Genomic DNA, 19,337 nt, shown 5'->3' on the forward strand with positions numbered 1-19,337 from the left:
GAGGATGTGGCCTGAGTTTCTGGAGACCAACAACTGCTGGCCTCCAAGCCTCAGCTTTCTACGGCACTGCTCTTTCTACTTTGATTTGAAATTGGTCCTTGGCAGCTTCCTCCATGGAAGCAGAGAGGAGGGCTTATGGAGGCAGGAGGCAAAGGAGGTGAGGGAGCCTAGGTCTTTCAGAGAGAACTGAATTCTCTAGGAACCCGTGAAGAAGGGCACAGGAATCCACCTGTATCAAGTTGCTATACGAGAACATTGATATTTCTGTATTCGGTGGTATGTGTTGAGTACCCGCTACAAGGTTGACACTGTTCTAAGTGCTCTAGGAGCTGAGCTAAGGCATAAAGAGTATAGTCAAGGTCTCTGCTGATGGAAAGGCGCTATGTTCTACAGCCTCTTCTACAGCCCTATAAAAGAAAGAGCAAATTTGTATGAGGTTTATTTCTGCACTAGTATTTATGGAATATTCTCCATAATCAAATTTTTAATGATGGTTGTGGTAATGGTGGCGGTGGTGTGTATGTGTCTGTGTGTTACAGAAAGAGAGAGAGGCGGGCAGGGAGAGAGAGATTTCAGGATTACTTCTAATTTCCAAAGTCTTTAACTCTAGTTGAGAGCTGTGATTATTGCTTATCTCTTAGTCTGAGAACGAAGAACACTGTCAGTCAATGGACGGGAATATCACAGAATATTAAAAGTGGTTACCTCCAGTGAGGTTTTTATGTTCCCATCTATAGATTTTTATAGTTTTCAATTTTTATAATGAGAATGCATTCTTTTTATAATGAGAAAATGGAAATCATTTATCAAAATGTACTCATGAAATAAAAAGTAGCTTCCAGATAATGAAAGAATAGAGGCTGCATTTAGGCATGTGTAGATGATTGTTTGCGTCACACTTACTCTACCTTTGAGGTCATGACCTAAAGGAAGGGAGAGTCTTAACTACCCACCATCACTCCTCAGTGCTAACTAATGCTCTGAGTAAAGTAATACTACATCATTTCAAATAAGAAAGCTACTAGAACCTAATCAAAGACAAGAAGGAAAAAAGATAAATCCTATTTGTAAAATAAAAATTCAGCGAATTACTAGATAGTGGCTTTGGATGAAGCAGTGCTCTAAATAATTTTTTCAAGGTCATCTGGTTAATTTATGCTTCATTTGTAAGTTATTGTGTATTTTAAAAATTAATGAAAGATTTAATTATAGCAGGGTTGCCTGTGACCTTTTGTGAAATGACTTCATCATAAATCTACAGGTATTTTAGAACTGTTTTCCAGGTTTCAAATAATTTGCTCTTAAATTAATGACCTCCAGCCAGTGAAAGGCGTCAAGGCAGGGTAAAAGGTTTGAGTTGGGATTTGCGGTTTCCTAGCAATGGCTAATTCTGAATCCTGGACGGAGGTGGCATAGAAGATGGTGTGTGACTCACCGGAATCCACAGCTCATTTAATTGTTTACTTAGAAGAATGAGAAATAAATCCAGCGTGTCAATAGGGGAAATTGCAAGTAGCCAGACTGTCATTGCAGAGCCTTTGACTTGAAGTGAAATGAAAGTCGTTCGGTCGGTGTCTGACTCTTTGTGACTCCATGGATACAGTCCATGGAATTCTCCAGGCCAGAATACTGGAGTGGGTGGCCATTCCATTCTCCAGGGGGTCTTCCCAACCCAGGGATAGAACACAGGTCTCCCACATTGCAGATGGATTCTTTACCAGCTGAGCCACCAGGGAAGCCCGCTTTTGACTTGGGGCGTATCTATCTACACGTCAATGTAGAGGCAACACCTGGACCAATGGAGCATCCTTCTTCCCTAGTACCCACAAGGATTCTCCTTCATTAGTGAACTGAAGGTCAATGCCTTCTTTCTAGCCTGCTGACCACCCATGAAGTCCAATTTAGATTCCATCACCCTCCCTAGTATCTCTGACCTTCACCCACCTTAGGAGCTTGATGAGAGCAGCAAAACTGTCTCTGGAGGGGGGCTTATTTCCCAGAGACCAGGATACATCATTGTCTATGTCATTCTGATGACTCATTTGATCCGTTAGACTATGCAGAGGAATGCCACATCTTAGCACATCAAAGATAATGCTCTTTTAGAAGAACCTAGTAGCTCAGTTTATAGTTCCAGAGTTGCAGGCTAGAGTTTGGAAAACCCAGAACTCTCTAGATATGAGAGCCTTAAGGAAAAGCCAGCAAAGTGTGGAAAGTGGATCTTGACTGAAGCCTTCCCTGGTCAACCATAGCTCTGGATGTGGTCACCTTCCTACCCTGTGTTCCTCCAGCAATTAGTCATGATACTATTGTCATGTATGATGTTCCATGACTCAGCCTGCAAGATGCAGAGGTTTCCCATGAAAAGCAGTCAGTCTGCCAGGAGAAAGACTTGGGGTTCAGGTGACTTGGATTCTAGTCGTTTATGTTCTTGAGCAGACCACTACCTAGGCTTTGGTTTCACCATTTAGCAGGTGAAGGGTTTCAGCCAAAGGTTTATCCCTGAGGACCCTTAGTCTCGAGCACTAAGACTTTATAGCTTGGTTTGTTCATTTTCATGCCCCAGGGACTTCCAACTAGAGGCCAAGCCAATGAAGATTGTCATAGTACAGGTATAGGTACATAATGCTCCATGTAGTAAATGCTTTAGAGCTTGAGACAAATTGGGCCATAATTGGAGCTCTCTAGATAACACCTTCTCTGCCTATTTCTCTTTTCTTATTTACAACAACTGCTTTCAGTTTTATATATTTCATGGTGTTTCTGTCTTTTATTTGAGCAACCTAATAGACCCCCATACCCATACGTCTGTGCCAAACAGTGCAGTCAGATGACTGCTAATGAGTCACAAAATGCTTGAAAAGGGATATGAAGTCTTGTTTAAAGCACAGTGCTGAGAACCATGTCATAACATCAGTAGCAATCACGTCAATTGGACTCCTGGCTCCATCACCTATTCACTGCATAACCTTTTTATATGAGCTATTTAGCTTCTTTGAGCCTTAGCTTCCCTATCTGTTACATGAGAACAATAAATGAGATAATTCACACAAAGTGGTTAGCACATTATAAATTTCAATAAATGATCACTAATATTGGTGTTTTTATTATTATTGCTGTTATTTGATTGACTTCTGCTAGAATACCTACTGTTTGCAAGGTCTTAAAGTAGGGCTAGTGGGAATATAAAAGCATAAGATGTACTATCTGCCCACAAATCCTCAGGCATCCAATAAAAGATATGAAATGAATTATATTTAAGTCCTATTATATAAAATATGAAGTAGTAGTTTAAAGTATTCATTTCTTAATTTCTACTATTATAAATATACAACACTTTTAAACCTCAAAGTTCTGCTAGGTCATGCCATTATCTTCATTTTGCACATGAGAAAACTGAAGTCTAATTAATATGTATACAGAACTTCCCATTGGTCCAGGACTAGGCCTCGCATACTGGCCCATATGAAGTCAGCATCTTTTATGTTGGATCATTTCCCAGACAACACATGGTACTGTGCAAGGCAAAATTTGTGTAAGTTGAAGACTTGTATGAGTTTAAAATCTAGTGAAGACAATACTATATATATAGGGACATATTTTATGAATTATGATACCTGTTAGAAGTGCTAAGGATGATACTCAGAACAAAAAAAATGCTACAAGAATTCAAAGTAAAGAGGTCATTTTTTCTTTATAAGAAAGGAATAGAGGAAGAAGAAAGATTAGAGCATAATAGAAAAGTTAGCCTTTAAATTAAAATAAAAAAAGAATAATCCATAAAGAAGATAGAAAAATCTCAAAATCTGTGGAGTGCTATGATTACACAATACAAAAACCCACAAAGACTCGAGGAGAAATGGAAGATTTAAAATATCATAAAAATGATGTGAAGTTAATAAACTTCACATAGACCAACAGTCCAAAAGTTCGTGTGGATATGAATGACACTATTAAGAAACCTGATTTAAAAGAACTATATACAACCCTCCATACAACAAATAGACAATACACTTTTAGAGAAAACATTTAATATATTTTTTAATTGACTACATACTGGGCCAAATAGAAAGGCTGGACTAATTCCAAAGAACTGATATTTTTGAGATTATATTCTCTTTAAGCATTACAACTTGATCAAAATCTTTAAATGATAAGAAAATAAATTTTAAAACCTTCATCTGTTTAGTTTTATTTTTGAAAAGAGAAATCAATATGGTCACTACAAAATGCTTGAATTTGAACAGTTTCCTCTGCCTTAATCTCCCTCCCAAGAAACACTGCATGTTATTTGCCTTGAGGCTTGCAGAATGGGCAGGAGTTGGACATATAAGATAAGATGTTGGGGAAGGCATCCCAGGTAGAAGAAGAGCAGGTGCTAGGAAGTCATGTTTCCTTTACTGAAACAAATGGAATTCTGTCTGAGCATGAGGAACACTATGAAGTAGCAGGACATAATACTACAAAGGTAGATAGGGAGGCTTTTATATCAGATTCACAGTTCTTAGTGTCATATTCATGGCTAAATCTTGTAAGAGTTCCGGAACAAGAGTAGGTGCCTTGGAAGTTTTCTGCATAGAAGTTGAAGTTGAAAAGATGAGTGTCATAGAAGGACATTAGGGGACCTCTTGACCCACATGTGAAGCACAAATGCCAAGTGTAGGGACAGAGAAAAAGAAGGCTTAAGTTATCAGCAGAGATGTGAAGAGGAGGGGTAAGGAGAGAAGTACACTTAGAGAAGAGGAAGGTGGAAAGTATGGTGTTTGAAAAACCGAGGAAGCCCTCTGCCTGGAGGAGATTACCATCTGTCCATACAGGGAGTCAAAGGTTTAGAAGAGAGATCCTTTAGACTTTGAATACATAGGAACACTTTTAAGAGGAGATGGCCTTTAAATCGGAGCTTGTGTTAGTTTTAGAGCAGGCAAAACCCATAGGAGGATATTTCTAATGAAAAATATGGAAAAAAAACAAGGTGTGTAATCAGGAGTATATGTGGGTGTGGGTGTGTATTTATGTATGTATATGTGTTTGCTAGAGACTCTGATAAGCATTTCACAGCTATCGTCATCAGCACGTGTGTGTACACACAAACCCAAGTACCTATGTAGAGTAGGCACCTGTAGAAAGGGAAAGAGACCAGTTTGGCTAGGATAGAGAGGGGAGAAGGAAGAAAATTTGGAAAGGAATATGATGGAATGGCATAGGATGAAATGCTAGTTCTAGGAATGTGGTCCTTATTCTATAACCTGCAATTTCTGAGCAGGTATGTAGTGTCGCTGAAATAATGCTCTAAGACAACAGTCTGGGAACAGGTGGGGGATAGGTTTCATGAGGATGTAGGTGTAAACTAGTGAGGCAGGAAGTACTGAGAGCCTGAAATATAGTCCTCAGCAGGAGGAAGCACAGCCAGTAAGAGCTTTGGCTTCACATGAATGTCAACTTGATTCCCAACTCAGTCTTGACCTTGAGCATGGTCCTAGGGCCACAGTTTTCCTCATCTGAAATGGCTGTGCCTAAGATTCTCAGGTATTCTGTGGAGGATTCAGGATGATAATAGCTGAGGAACATTCAGCAGAGTTCCTGGAATCTGATAAGCATACCATCAATGGTAGCCATCAACAGTAGGCGTTATTATTTATCAAGGCATAGGAGTGGAATACAGAAGTTGGTGGATGTGAGAGATTTTGTAGAAGTGTAAGAAAAGGATTGAGTGCCAGACTAGAGTTTAATAGCGAGGACAGGCTGAGGGCTAAGTCTCTGCTAATGCATTAGACTAATGTTTCTAGCCTAATATTAACAGAAAGAGGAAAATTAGGAAGAAACTGACAGAGTCAATTTTGGCCTTGTTTTCTTTCTTGAGGCAGATGGAGATGAGAGAGCTGGTGGTTCCAGGAATTCAAGGTGCTAGTGCTGGAGTCACCGAGGAAGATAAAGGAAGGGAGTCCTGGGGCAGGTTGATGACAGCATAATATTATCCTAGTTGAGTTCGATCAAGTGTTTCCTTAAAAGTCAGTCTGCAGTGACATACCCGCTAATCTGACTCCCCAAGAACTGTTCTTTCGTTTACATATTTCCAGTGGTTTCCTAGTAATGAATTCTTGTCTTTTTCCTCTTGGAAGAATTGTGGTTAGCCAGTCTCTCCTTGAAATTTCTTTCAGCTTTCACAACTGTATATAAAGTTAGTGCATTTGGGGGTTGAAAAAAGCACCCAGTTACTATGCAGGGGAGAATCAGGTGACCCAGAGTTGCTCTCCAGTAAAGAGGAAAACATCTTTACAGAGCCTGCTCCTCTAATTACACTTACTGTGGCATTGTTTCCACCTAAATTATAGCAATTATATACCAAGATCCCCTTTGAAATCATTTAATTAATGAGTAGCTAACTCTCTGTGTGGATGGAATTCTAATGAAGTCTTTTACTTTTATAAACTACCTCCCTCCCTCAAATTAATCACTTCCCTCCCCACAAGGCCTACTCAGGTCTGGATAGTGGATTAGAGAAGGTGTGTTATTTAGGGTCCCAGCAAATCACAGATGTTTGTGGAAATCCTAGTGCAGTCCATGATAACAAGAGGTAGAGATACTGCTGCTATTTTTCCTGAGATTGTTTTTATTTAAACACCAAAGGACATACAACTCAACCATGTTCTTTGGCCCAGAAATAAGGCCAGATAAAACTATCACCCCAATTTTGGAAGAAGTAGACAATTTTGATAGATTAATTCTACCCATTAATCAACCCAGAACTCTTTATTGAGCATCTGTTATATGAAAGAAGTGCCAGTGGAGACAAAGATTAATGACTCTAATTGTTAAATCCTTTGTGTGTGGGGTCACCAGGAGATAGTTTGTTCACCTGAAAGTAGGCATAAGGATTAAAAGAAAATAAACTCTTGGAAATTGTTTTTAATGACCCATGTTTCATCTAGACAGTTTTTGCATCCCATCCTTTTAGAATATGTGTCACTGAATAAAAATGTTGTATAAGGAAGCTGAAAGCTTGAGAGATGAAGTGATTTGCTCAAAGTCACCTAGCTAATTTAGTAGTAGACAAGGACTAGGAAAAGACAAGTCTTTTATTTCCTACCTGGTATTGCTATGCCCAGACTACCTGTATGTTAAAAGTTAAACAACCACATAAGAGCTCAGGTGGACACTTTGTGACCAGAGTCACAGCAGCACAGACATAGCAACAGAGGAGGTTAAAAAAGGATGGAGACGCTCTCAGGTTTGTGAAGCCCAAGAAGAAGGTGAATCTTGAGTGGAGCCAAAAACTCTCATGAAAAAAAAAAATATATATATATATATATATATATAGGTGACAAGGTAAAAGGAAAAAGAAAAACAGAAGTAATAAATTTTAATTGATTTTTCCTGAAAATCCATATTGTGAGAAATGGCTCTGAGAATTCATTTATTTTGTTCTCTGGTTGGGAGCAACTTCTCCAGAGGAACTAAAGGGTAGCCTACCCCTTTCCAGACAGTCATTTGTATTTTTGTATGACTTATCTACTCCAAGGCCGTATAGAAGATATCACACACACACACACACACACACACACACACACACACACACACACAAGACAAAGAGAGCCCCTGCATTTGAGGTGAGTATTTACCTTGGAGAGGGAATTTTGAGCCAACCTTGTTGAAACCTCTCGATAAGCAGGGCCTTGGGGATGAGTCTGTGGGGGTCTCAACAATGAGAATGATGGAGATAGGAATGAACACTTATTATCAACTGGGGTTTTCAAGATATTTCCAAACATTATCTCAGGGTTTTGATTATGTTGATGAAAATATGCTTTGAGTTAAGTAGGGGGACTAGGAATACATTTCTGAAAAAAAGAGGTCAGAATAGTTTATGTTGATAATGGCAAGAAAGTATGGCTGTGGATGACCATGGTTTGGTTATGCTAGGAATTGGCTTTTTTTGGTCAGACTTAAAAATGAAGCCATGCTCTAGGAATTGCCTTGTTCTACTAGTACTCAGGAGTCAGCCATTCTTTGTCAAGCAACTACAATCCAAAGGCTTTATATGGTCCAAAGAAGTACAAGAACCTTCCCAGTTTTGTGGAGCTTTCTAACTCATTGATACAAATTTGACCAAAAATACAAGAAAATTAAATACAATTAAATTAAACTTTTTGTGTCCCAAAAAGTTACCACAAGTGGGATGAGTATGCTATTCCTAGTTTATTGGTCATAAGCTCAGGGGACCATTTCCCTAAGGAGATGAGGAGTTTTTATCTGCAAAATTTTGTTCTTGTACTATTATTTAGAAGCAGTGTAGGCTTTCTCTTTCTCCAATTCAGGACCAAGTAGATCTAATTAGTGTTTATGACCCCAAAGTGAGGGGCTTGTTTTCTAATCCCTCTGACTTCTCTACTAGGTTCTCACTTCTACAGATCCCATTGTGAATATTAACATATGTTCTAAGGTTAGATATGCAAAGGGTTGAGAAATGCTTGACATTAAGTAAGTCCTTATTTTATATCCTACTTAGTTTGCTGTGTTTCTGTCATTTCATCTTCCACAACATTAATCAGAAGATCAGTAAGTGAATTCAGTATTGAACAGAATCAGGGAAGCCACATCTCTGCCAAAGAGAGACCCTGTATCGGAGTCACTCATGCCCCAGAGGAAGGAGTCCACCATGAATTGATAATGGATAGAGAGATGGGAAGTACATCAGTGTCTGAAAATTGCCAAGAGATTTTACCCTACTAATCTTGGCTGGGGTCCAGTGAGAAAATGAACAAAGCTAGTAATGCTAGCATTAAATGTTTAAAATTTTCCGTCTGACACATGAAAGTGACCCCATGGGAGAGGCAGACTAGCCAGCTCTCAAATGGAAATATTAGTGAGTGAATTTAGAGTTTGGGGAAAGACCTAGGAAACATGGTACAAGGAAATCTGTTATAGAAACCAAAGAAATGTAGATGAAAGGAAGTGACCTGCCAAGATTGCAGAAGAGAAGAATCTGAATTAGTCCCCAAGTCCCGACTGGGCACCTACTGTGATCAGTTCTGAAATGAGCACGCTGGGATCAGAAACGGATATCCCAAAGAGTTGGGAAGACCATGGACCTGTTTAGAGTCTCAGTGTCAGTTCAGCTGTGGAGTTGGATGTTGCCTGCATCCTTCTCAGCATCAGCCCTGGGAAATGATGAAGCCTGAGGGTGAGATTCTCTGGTTACTAACTCTTGAGCTATTCCTTTCCTGTGTGGGCGACTTTGTCTATTAGAACAATCTCTCCTATTTTGTAAACTTCTGAACTTTTATTTTCTGTCATTTTTTAATACCAAAGACACCTCCCTAGAGCACCTATTTATTGGTCTTCACTCCTCTCACCCTTCCTAAGTCATCTCCAGGTTAACCAGCCATAGTGTTTACACCACTCCTTGGATTGGTAGCTGAAAATTGGCCTCAAATCATAACACCTTTTGTATTATTTCTTTTTTTTAAATTATTTTATTTTTTATTTTATTTATTATTTTTTGTATTTGTGCCTCCTCTAACAAATTACTACAAATTGGGTGACATTTAAGAATAAACCTTAATTTATATGAAACTGAAAAAAAAATAGAATTCATTCTAAGCTTGTTCTATCTTTTGGTGGCTCCAGGTGTTTCTTAGCTTATGTCTGTGTAACTCCAGTCTTCACCTCTGTCTTCACATAGTCTTCACTTCTCTGTATGTCTCTCTTCTTTGTATCTCTTATAAGCTTACTTGTCATTGGACTTAGGGCCAGGATGATTTTATCTTGAGATTCTTAACCTACATCTGCAAAGACTTTTTTGCAGTTAACCTGTCACATTCACAAGTTACAGGGAATAGAATGTGGTCATATCTCTTTGGGGATTCACTATTTAGTACATCATCTTAATCCCTCTGTTTTTCAGTGGTCCTTAAACCTTGGGAACTGTGAAACCTATTGAAAATCTGGTAAAAGATATGTAACTTCTCCATAGATAAATAAACACATCCCAATAAATGCATATTTTTATTTAAAATTTCAAGAGATAAAAACTCCACCACCACCACCACCAAAGCCCACAAGTATTCTGGAGATACTCAATCTATTGTCTGCATTAAAGCTGACACCCAACACTAATTTTCCTTTGTGATATAGTTAATGTAAAACAGACCAGGACATTGCCTCTTTGTTCTAGACAATATACAGAATTAATTAATTCATTCATTCATTAATGCATTCTAAGATTACCTTAAGTATTTTTGGTCTCTGAAGTGTTTACTTATGTTAATCACATTGTATATGAAAATTCTTAAGCTACCATCCTCATTGTCATCATCATCATTATTTATTCTGAGCTGCAACAAGTCGCATTTCTTTTATCCAGTACTTATGTAGTTGCCAGGGAAGGACCTGACAGTTTTTTCCCTGTTACGTCACATGTTATTAAAAAATTCAGCCTGTCTCTTCAGTCTGTCGAGACCTTTTTGGTTCCTTATTCTGCCATCAAACATATTGACTGTTTCTTCCAGTTTTGTGTCATCAGAAAATGCAATTTCCAATGATGACCATTATTTCCATGTCGTAAAGTCATTAATAAAAATGATGAACAAGAAAGAGCAGACAGCTGCAGATAGCAGCTGACTACACACCCCCTCCCTCCTGGTTGATTTTAATGCCTTAATTGGGTACTGTTCAGCCACATAATTTTACTAGCATCTGGCTTATATTTTTCATCTTTTCTTCAAGACTGCAACAGGGCAGACTCTGTAGATGCCTCATTGATATCCAGGTAAATCATGTGCCTCATATTTCCTTCTTCTGTCTGCCTAGTTATCCTACAATAGAAAGAAATGGAATTAATCTGACATAATGTATTTTGTGATCCATACAGTAACTGTAAACTATTCAGAGTAGGCAGAAGTGTTTATTTTTTGTTTAGTAATATCCTGTTACTCAGGGTACTCCAATCAGGGAAGACTTTCTAGAGGAGGTGGCATTCGAATGTGAGAGGATTTAGATAGGTTGGATAAAGAGGGAAGATGACATTCATCAGTTTCTCCCACTGTTTGTTTATTTTTTGGTGAGCTCTTACCCTTATTCTCCTTTCTTAAAACAAATAGAAACTTTTTATGAAAGATAAGTGTTTTGTTAAAGATTGAAATTTGATTGACTCATGACCTTTCCATGAACTGAATCAGATCTATTAGTAAATGGTAGAAATACCTTAATATAGACTTGGCATGGATTTATTATATTTGCTACTAAATGTAGCAAGAATGTCATAGAACAGAAGGAATGGCAGAGCAGGTACCCCACATAGTACTGGCCACACAATCTAGGATATTCTAACCCCTCAGCTCCTACTAGTCAGGAGTGAGGTAAGGTTCATGCAAAGACCATACAGTTTTACTAAAGGAGAAAACCAGTCTTTCCCTCGAAGTCTGTTTAATTTTTTTTTCAATGATTTAAAAAGCTTTATTTAATGTGTAAATGATTACTGTTGTTTTTCAGTCCCACCCAGTGGTGTCTGACTCTTTGTGACCCCGGGGACTACAGCACACCAGGCTTCCTGGTCCTTCACAATCTCCCGGAGTTGGCATAGGCTTATGTCCATTGAGTTAATGATGCCATCCAATCATCTCCTCTGTCGCCCCTTTCTCCCTCTGCCCTCAGTCTTTCCTAGCATCAGGATCTTTTCCAGTGAGTAGGCATTTTGCACAGGTGGTCAAAGTATTGGAATATTACTTTGAATATTTGAATTTAGTAGCTGAATATTCAGGGTTTATTTCCTTTAGCATCTACTGGTTTGATCTCCTTGCTGTCCAAGAGACTCTCTATAAAGAGTCTTCTCCAGACCACAGTTTGAAAGCATCAGTTCTTTGGCACTCAGCCTTCTCTATGGTCCAGCTCTCACATCCATACATGCCTGTTGGAAAAACCATACCTTTGAATATATGGACCGTTGTTGTCAAAGTAATATCTCTGTTTTTTAATACACAGTCTAGGTTTGTCATAGCTTTTAAACATTAAAAGTCATTTCCTACAGTGTATTTTAAGTTATATTATCTACAAAACAATTCTTACTGCATTTCACAGGTTTAATCCACTCCACCCCTCCCAAAGCTTCCTCATCTTTCAGATAACAGAAGGAAATGTCTCTTGAGGGGAGTTAGTATTTTAGGTGTCACCATAAGAATATTTGAACTTGGGAAAAGGAGAATTCAGAGCTAGGACTCTGATTAAGTCTTAACTGGGATGGAAGGCATCCAATTCCTTGAAAGACTTCAGTGAGTTTTGGTTCCGGGCATGACTGGTCTCCCCTTTACATCACTGTGATAGATGCCTTGCATTGTAATTATAAGACATGCCACCCGAGTGGAGTATGGGTGATCAGTCTTTTTTTCTATTTTTCTAGAAACAATTGATCATTCATATTTATAGGGCTATCAACTGCTGGACTTTGAAAAGGTCAGTATTGATTATCTAAGTCATGCAGACAGTGTGCTTCTTTGATTTACATAAATATGAGTTCCTTTTATGAGATGACTGATTTTTCAGGGAAGAGGGAGAGAAGGTGATATTCATGTGAGTTAAGTGATGAGAATTTCAACTAAAACATGCTTAGATTCAGTCAGAATTTTGGAGTTGGCAGAATCATACTTCAGATTAGCTAATCCAACACCCCCCAAAAGAAAAACACATACATAAAGTTTACTTTACAGATCAGAAAACTGAAGCTCTGCCTTTCGACATCAGTGGATATAATAGTAGTGCTTACATTAAGAAGAAGGCTGGCTATGTGTCAAATTATGAGTAATAGTTCTACCTGTGTAGAAGACTGTAGACAACTGGAAAAGCTTTTCCTTCTGCATACCTTTTTATACTTCATATTCTTCCTATAAAGCACATATATTAATTTTGCAAATGTATGTATATTTAAAAGCAATTATATATACATATGTGTGTGTGTGTGTGTGTGTGTGTGAGATTTTTAAATCCACAGTGAATACTGTGTCAGTTGGCTGGAGTTGTGTGGGCAGTGGACTTTCCCATCAATGGACTTCCAACACTTGGCTTTGGAAGAATCATTAAAATCCAGGCTCTAATTCAGTCTTTGCATTTTAGTGACTGACTATGGGACTCTGCTTGTCTTTCTCCTTCCTCCCGTAAACGCTTAGAGTTTTTGGCCACTTCAGCCTCCGCTCGGAATGGCAGTTGGTGAAGGTGGACTACAAATCAATCTTCAGCCGACACTGCAGCAAGGAGGACTATCAGACGTGGCACCTGCTCAATCAGGTAGAACACCAGGTTGGGAATCCTGGCTCCTAGAAACAGGGGCCACTGCAAGCCCTGTTTGGTCCCGTTGGGTCTTCCTATTTGAGGAGGGAAGTAGTGGGCCATCTGGGGATAATCGTGAATTATGGGGGTGGGATTGGAATTCATACACCAGGTTGAGCAGGGGCACATGATATTTTGGAGCTGCTGGGCACCCTGGACTCCTGATCTACTCATTGAAATCACCAAGCAGCCTGGAACAGAGGCAACAGTGATGACCTGGGGTTTTAGTGCTACCCCTGAAAAATGAAGTCCAGAAAACCAGCACACCCTCCAATGGTTTGATCGTCTTACCTTCTAATGGAAACAGTGTAGCATTTCTCAGACCATCCTGAAGTCAGGGCCCAGGAGCACTGGGAACAGGACCCCAAAGAAAGCTGAGGGTGAGGGACTCTAGCAAGGCAGATATTTAGTGCTATGCAACACAGGCAAAATTCTTTTGTCTTCGGAACCATTGAGTCCTTGTAATTTGTACCAATTTCTTCTCCTTTTGTTCTTGACTAGGAAAAAGGACTCGGGCATGGTTGTTTATCATAGAGAGGGAACATATCAAGTCTACGTCAGTTTCACTCTGAAGATGATGTGAAACAGTGGGTTACTTTCCACTGGAATTTATGGCAATTCAGGCAATTGCCAAGTGGTCTGTGGGGATGACTGAAGTGTTTGCATTCTCTGTAGAGGTGGAGAAGCAGACATCACTGGCCAGGTTGGGTGGAGGGACAGTAATAGGCCAGTATCCCACAGTGTTCCTCTTGCCTGGTAGTAAAAGATCAGTCTTTTAATCTTGGATACTCCTGAATGGTTCCTGGGAGGGAGATTTCTACATAAAGTGACCAAAAGAGAATGCAAAGGCTAATGGCGGCTTATTTCATTGTCTTTTGTGTGTTCCTGCCTCTCTCACTGTGGACTTTCTTCCTAAGGGGGAGCCTTGCGTCATGGGAGAAAGGAAAATATTCAAGAAACGCAAGCCAGGAGTTCAGTGTGCGCTGGGCCGAGACTCGTCGGGGACAGTGGTCTCAGAACCCTGTGTCTGTGCTGACTGGGACTTTGAATGGTGAGTCTCTTTATGTCTTGTCACCAGTTCCAGCTGGACACTGACTGCTTTGGGGGATGAGCGTGAAGATGACGTTGAGGAGGTAGGCATGACTCAGCTGGCCCGCCAGCCTGGCTGCCTCAGGTCCTGGCCAGATGGTGTGTCTGCAGCCCCAGAAGGAGGAGGGGGAAGCTTTTCACAGGGAAGATCATTGTCCTACCAGAGCAGTGTGTCCGAGGGGACTTCCTTGTCTTCCGCTTGCAGCTGTCCTGGGAAGTCCCGAAGAGGAGGGGCTGGGCGTGGAGAGCTTAGAGAGCTGCCACTGTGGGCAGTCACCTCCACATACATGCACTGGAACTGCGATCTTTCCAATGAACTCTCTTATCGCCATTTCTTTTTTCCTCCCTCTAATGACAGCCAGAGACAATGACTTTGGATCTCACCTCCTAGCTAATGACTCACAAATTTCCAAATAGTTACCTCCAACTCCAGCCTGTCACTCCTCTTAGATGAAGACATTTGTGTTCATCTATTTACTCAGCATCCATCTTCCCTTGAATTGGTAACAGGGATTTCAAACTTTATGTTGCCAAGCAGAGTTCTTCCTGAATGCCCACTATGAGAAGCAGTTTTTCCAACTTCTCTTGAGCTCCCCCAACCCAGACCAGGTTTTCCAAATTCGGTAAAACACATAGACATCCATTCAGTCCAAATCCCAAGAGAGCTTAATTTTTCCCTTTACCCTCAGGTGCAGGTCATCCAGAAGTCCTTGCAAGTCTCTATTTCCAAAACACATTCCAACACAAAGCACTGCTACCCATGTCCATGGTGATCTGGATCACCCCAACAATTTACTGATTCACACTCTCTGCCAATTCTGGTCACCTTGAAATCCATCCTTATTGTTCAGTTACTAAGTCATATCCAATTCTTTGTGAATCCATGGACTACAGCAGGCTTCCCTGTCTTTCACTATCTCCTGGAGTTTGCTCAAACTCACGTCCATTGAATCGGTGATACCATCCAACCACCTCATCCTCTGTCACCCCCTTCTCCTGCCCTCAATCTTTCCCAGCATCAGAGTTTTTCCAATTAGTTGGCTCTTTGCATCAGGTGGCCAAAGTATTGGAACTTCAGCTTCAGCATCAGTCCTTCCACTGAATATTCAGGGTTGATTTCCCTTAGTATTGACTAGTTTGATCTCCTTGCTGTCCAATGGACTCTCAAGAGTCTTCTCCAGCACCATCCATCCTTAGAACAAATAAAATTATATTTTAAAAACCCAGGTCAGCTCTTATCATTCCTATGCTTTAAATACCCCAGTGGCTTCCCCTTTCCCTTAAAATATAATATAACCTTCTTTATTTGCTGCACTGTAGACTATTGACTTACTAGCACTGTTCCTTAACTTCTTACTATTCTCTCTTCATTCACCGTTTTGCAGCCATTCCACTATCTCCTGCACCTTGATTAACCCAGACTCATTCCAAGCAAAGGAAACACAAGTACAAATATTCCAAATCTCAGGATGACTGGCACTGTTGGAGCACTCATACCTCAGCAAAAACCGCAGCTCAGAAATGCCTTCTGAGACCATCTAACCTCACCCCTACCCTGGCACTCTCAGGCATATCACCCCGTTCAATTGTCATCTTAGTATTAATCACAAATAAGAGAGACTGTGTTTTTTATTGCTTTATGATTTGCCCATCTTTCCCCAGTAGAATGTAAGTGCTGTGAGTGCAGGAATGTTTGACTTTCTTTATTTTTGTATGCTCAGTGCCTCCCCAATGTAAGGACAAAACAGTTGTACGATGTTTCTGAATGTTGTTTCTTTTAGCAGGGGCAAAAACCTTCCCAAATGTGGGAATGAATGATCCTATTAGTAACTGCAGAGTGATTCCATGCTAATCCCAATTGGATGAATTCTTCCTCTGTGTCATATTCAAAAGCTGAAGTTCAGTTTATATATTTTCATTATATTAATTATAGGTTAAAAGACAAAGCTAAAGGCTCAGGTAACAGCCTATAAACATGGAAGGGGCAGGACTATGACAGAGTTGCATTATGGTTTTGTTATTGTTGTTGTTTGGTCACTAAGTCGTGTCTGACTCTCTGTGATCCCATTGATGGTGGCCCACCAGACTCCTTTGCCCAGGGGATCTCCCAGGCAAGAATACTGGAGTGGGTTGCCATTCCCTTCTCCGGGGGATCTTCCCAACCCAGGGATCGGACCTGTGTCTCCTGCATTGTGGGTGGATTCTAAATGGTATCTAATAACTAAATTAAGTCCAAATAGGCACAGAACAGCTGCCCCTGCCCAACAGCCTCATTCTCATTTCATCCAGCTTGTTTCTTGATTATGTTTGGGTATCCACCTTCCATTTCCTGCTTTCTACTAGGACTATACTCGTAGTAGCAATTAAAGTAGACGATCTTGACTGCTCCCAACCTGCTGTTCATCCCTGCCTTGAAAAGCTTGACTTCAGGAAGAATCATCCAAAAGGATTGTGCTAAGTTGAATTTAATTTTAATGGCAGGATCCTATCTGTGGTATTTTTGACCCTTTGGAAACAAAGGCTATTTTCATACTTGGGAAGAATAATTTTAATTATTAACCATAATCCAGAAGCATAGTCATAGCAGTGTATACAATGGCCCCCTCAGATTTATGGTACATGACATATTGATGTCAACCTGAGTATTCAGAATGTCAACATCAGGCTTCCTTGTGTCCTTCTGCAGACTGACTCTGCAGAGGAACACTGTCTTTCTGTATGTCATGCCACATTTTCTCCTGTGTCTCTCTGAGTTGTTAGACCCTCACCCATTTTTGGGAAACCTCATAGTTGAAGGAAGAATTGTAACATAAATATTTTTCCTTCAGCAATTACTTTAATATTTACTAGTCTGGAAAAAATAAATCCCAGCTCTGATACTCAATTTCTGACCTTAGGAAATTTTTTAATCTCTATAACTTCACATCCTGGGCTATAAACTGCAGATGTATAACATGTATCTCATTGGGTCCTAGGGAGGAATAAATGAATTCATATTCATCGTTAATGTGAATAAGGAATTTATCCTAATGGTGTACATAGCTTTTGCTGTTGTGGTTATTGTTAATCTTATACCCCAGGGTTAAGTGGTCCCCATGGTATTTTTAGCAAGTGAACTAGAACTTATATATCCATATAAGCACTATGTTTAGAGTTGTACCTTTGGGTGTTATCCATTTATTTCAGTGGTGATGGCTTTGCTTAAACTATTTCTAAATGCTTCTTTGGAAACTGCTGTCAAAATGCATCTATAAGTGAAGAAGTAGAGGAAGGGAGCCCTTGCTCTATGGTTCTCAGCTTGCCAATGCAAATACCACCTGGACCTAACACATTGTAATGTCAGTGTCATTACTATGATATTTTAATGAGAAGAAAATTAGCATCTGGAATATAAATTACTTGACTGAGATCACATAATCTGAGAGAGAAGGAGATGAGGAGCAAAAGCAAATCTAGCCAAATTCCACATTCTCTTCTCTATGTTATACCATTTCTCAATAAATCAAACAAGTCTTTGTTATTTTAGATTTACTTTATTTTTCAAAAGAAATAATAGTCCCCAAATTTGGTTATTCTAAAATTAAAACTCATCCTCAAATGATCTAGGTTAACTGCTGGTGATGATGTTTAATATAGAATGTGCCATTAACTCTAAACCAGTGCCAAATCAAATAGTTTAGGCCATTGGTACTAGAATTGTAAAGCCCATGGAGTTGCAAAAGAGTCAGACTTGACTTAGTAACTAAACAACAATAATTAGAATTGTAATAAGTATATGGCATTCCAGAAGACTTTATAGAATTCTAAGAGGAGATATATAAGATATGATATGTTTGCCTTTCTATAGCCAATCATGCCTCATTTTTTAAATTTATTTTTTTATTGAAGGATAATTGCTTTACAGAATTTTGTTGTTTTCTGTCAAACCTCAACATCAATCAGCCATAGGTATACATATAGCCCCTCCCTTTTGAACCTCCCTCCCCATCCCACCCCTCTAGGCTGATACAGAGCCCCTGTTTGAGTTTCCTGAGCCACACAGCAAATTCCCGTTGGCTCTCTATTTTACATAAGGTCATGTAGTTTCCATGTTACTCTTTCCATACATCTCACCCTCTCCTCCCCTCTCCCCATGTCCATAAGTCTATTTTCTATGTCTCTTTCTCCATTGCCGCCCTGTAAATAAGTTCTTCAGTACTGTTCTTCTAGATTCTGTATATATATATGTGTTAGAATACGATATTTATCTTTATCTTTCTGACTCACTTCACTATGTATAATAGGCTCTAGGCTCACCCATCTCATCAGAACTGACTGAAATGTGTTCCTTTTTGAGGCTGAGTAATATTCCATTGTGTATATGTATCACAACTTCTTTTTCCGTTCATCCGTAGTTGGACATCTAGGTTGCTTCCATGTTCTAGCTATTGTAAATAATGCTGCAGTAAACAATGGTATCATGCCTCATATTAAAAAGAAAATAGAAGAACTTGAGTCTGAGGTAGGGCAAACACACACACAAGACTTGAGGCTGGCTTAGTTGTCACAATCTGAGAAAAAAAGCCAAAAAGAAAAAATCATATGACCTAATAAAGTATTTAGGCACTACTTTTGAATATGGCAAGGAGAGTTTGACTTCTGAAATTCATGGGATTTTTTTTTTTTTTTTTGCTATTATGATGATGTCTTGGACAAGGGGCTGAGTATTTATTTTTTCTTTTTAAGTCAACTTCAGTAAGCGTATTAGTCATAAATATAGTTTTTCCATCAAAAACAGTTTGTCTGTCGTTAATGATTGTGCTGGAAAATCCATGAATGGCAATAGTTTCCTAGTCCTGCTTCCTTCTCACGGCTCCTTGCTACCAGAAGTTGTTAGCTGAGAAATATGAAAAGCCCAACTTGGTTAGTATAAGCCGTTCTGCACATACTGC

The 19,337-nt window shown here is 39.5% G+C and overlaps 1 protein-coding gene across 1 annotated transcript in view; it reads left to right on the plus strand.

The window, feature by feature from the left end:
- SORCS3 (sortilin related VPS10 domain containing receptor 3) overlaps positions 1-19,337 on the plus strand; it is a 545,070-nt gene that overhangs the window by 472,734 nt on the left and 52,999 nt on the right. The window contains exons 15-16 of the mRNA XM_061163158.1: positions 13,158-13,275; positions 14,235-14,368. Of these exons, the coding sequence (XP_061019141.1) occupies positions 13,158-13,275; positions 14,235-14,368 (252 nt within the window). The remainder of the gene's footprint in view (positions 1-13,157; positions 13,276-14,234; positions 14,369-19,337) is intronic.

Source organism: Dama dama, chromosome 15, assembly GCF_033118175.1.
Source record: "Dama dama isolate Ldn47 chromosome 15, ASM3311817v1, whole genome shotgun sequence".
NCBI lineage: Eukaryota > Metazoa > Chordata > Mammalia > Artiodactyla > Cervidae > Dama > Dama dama.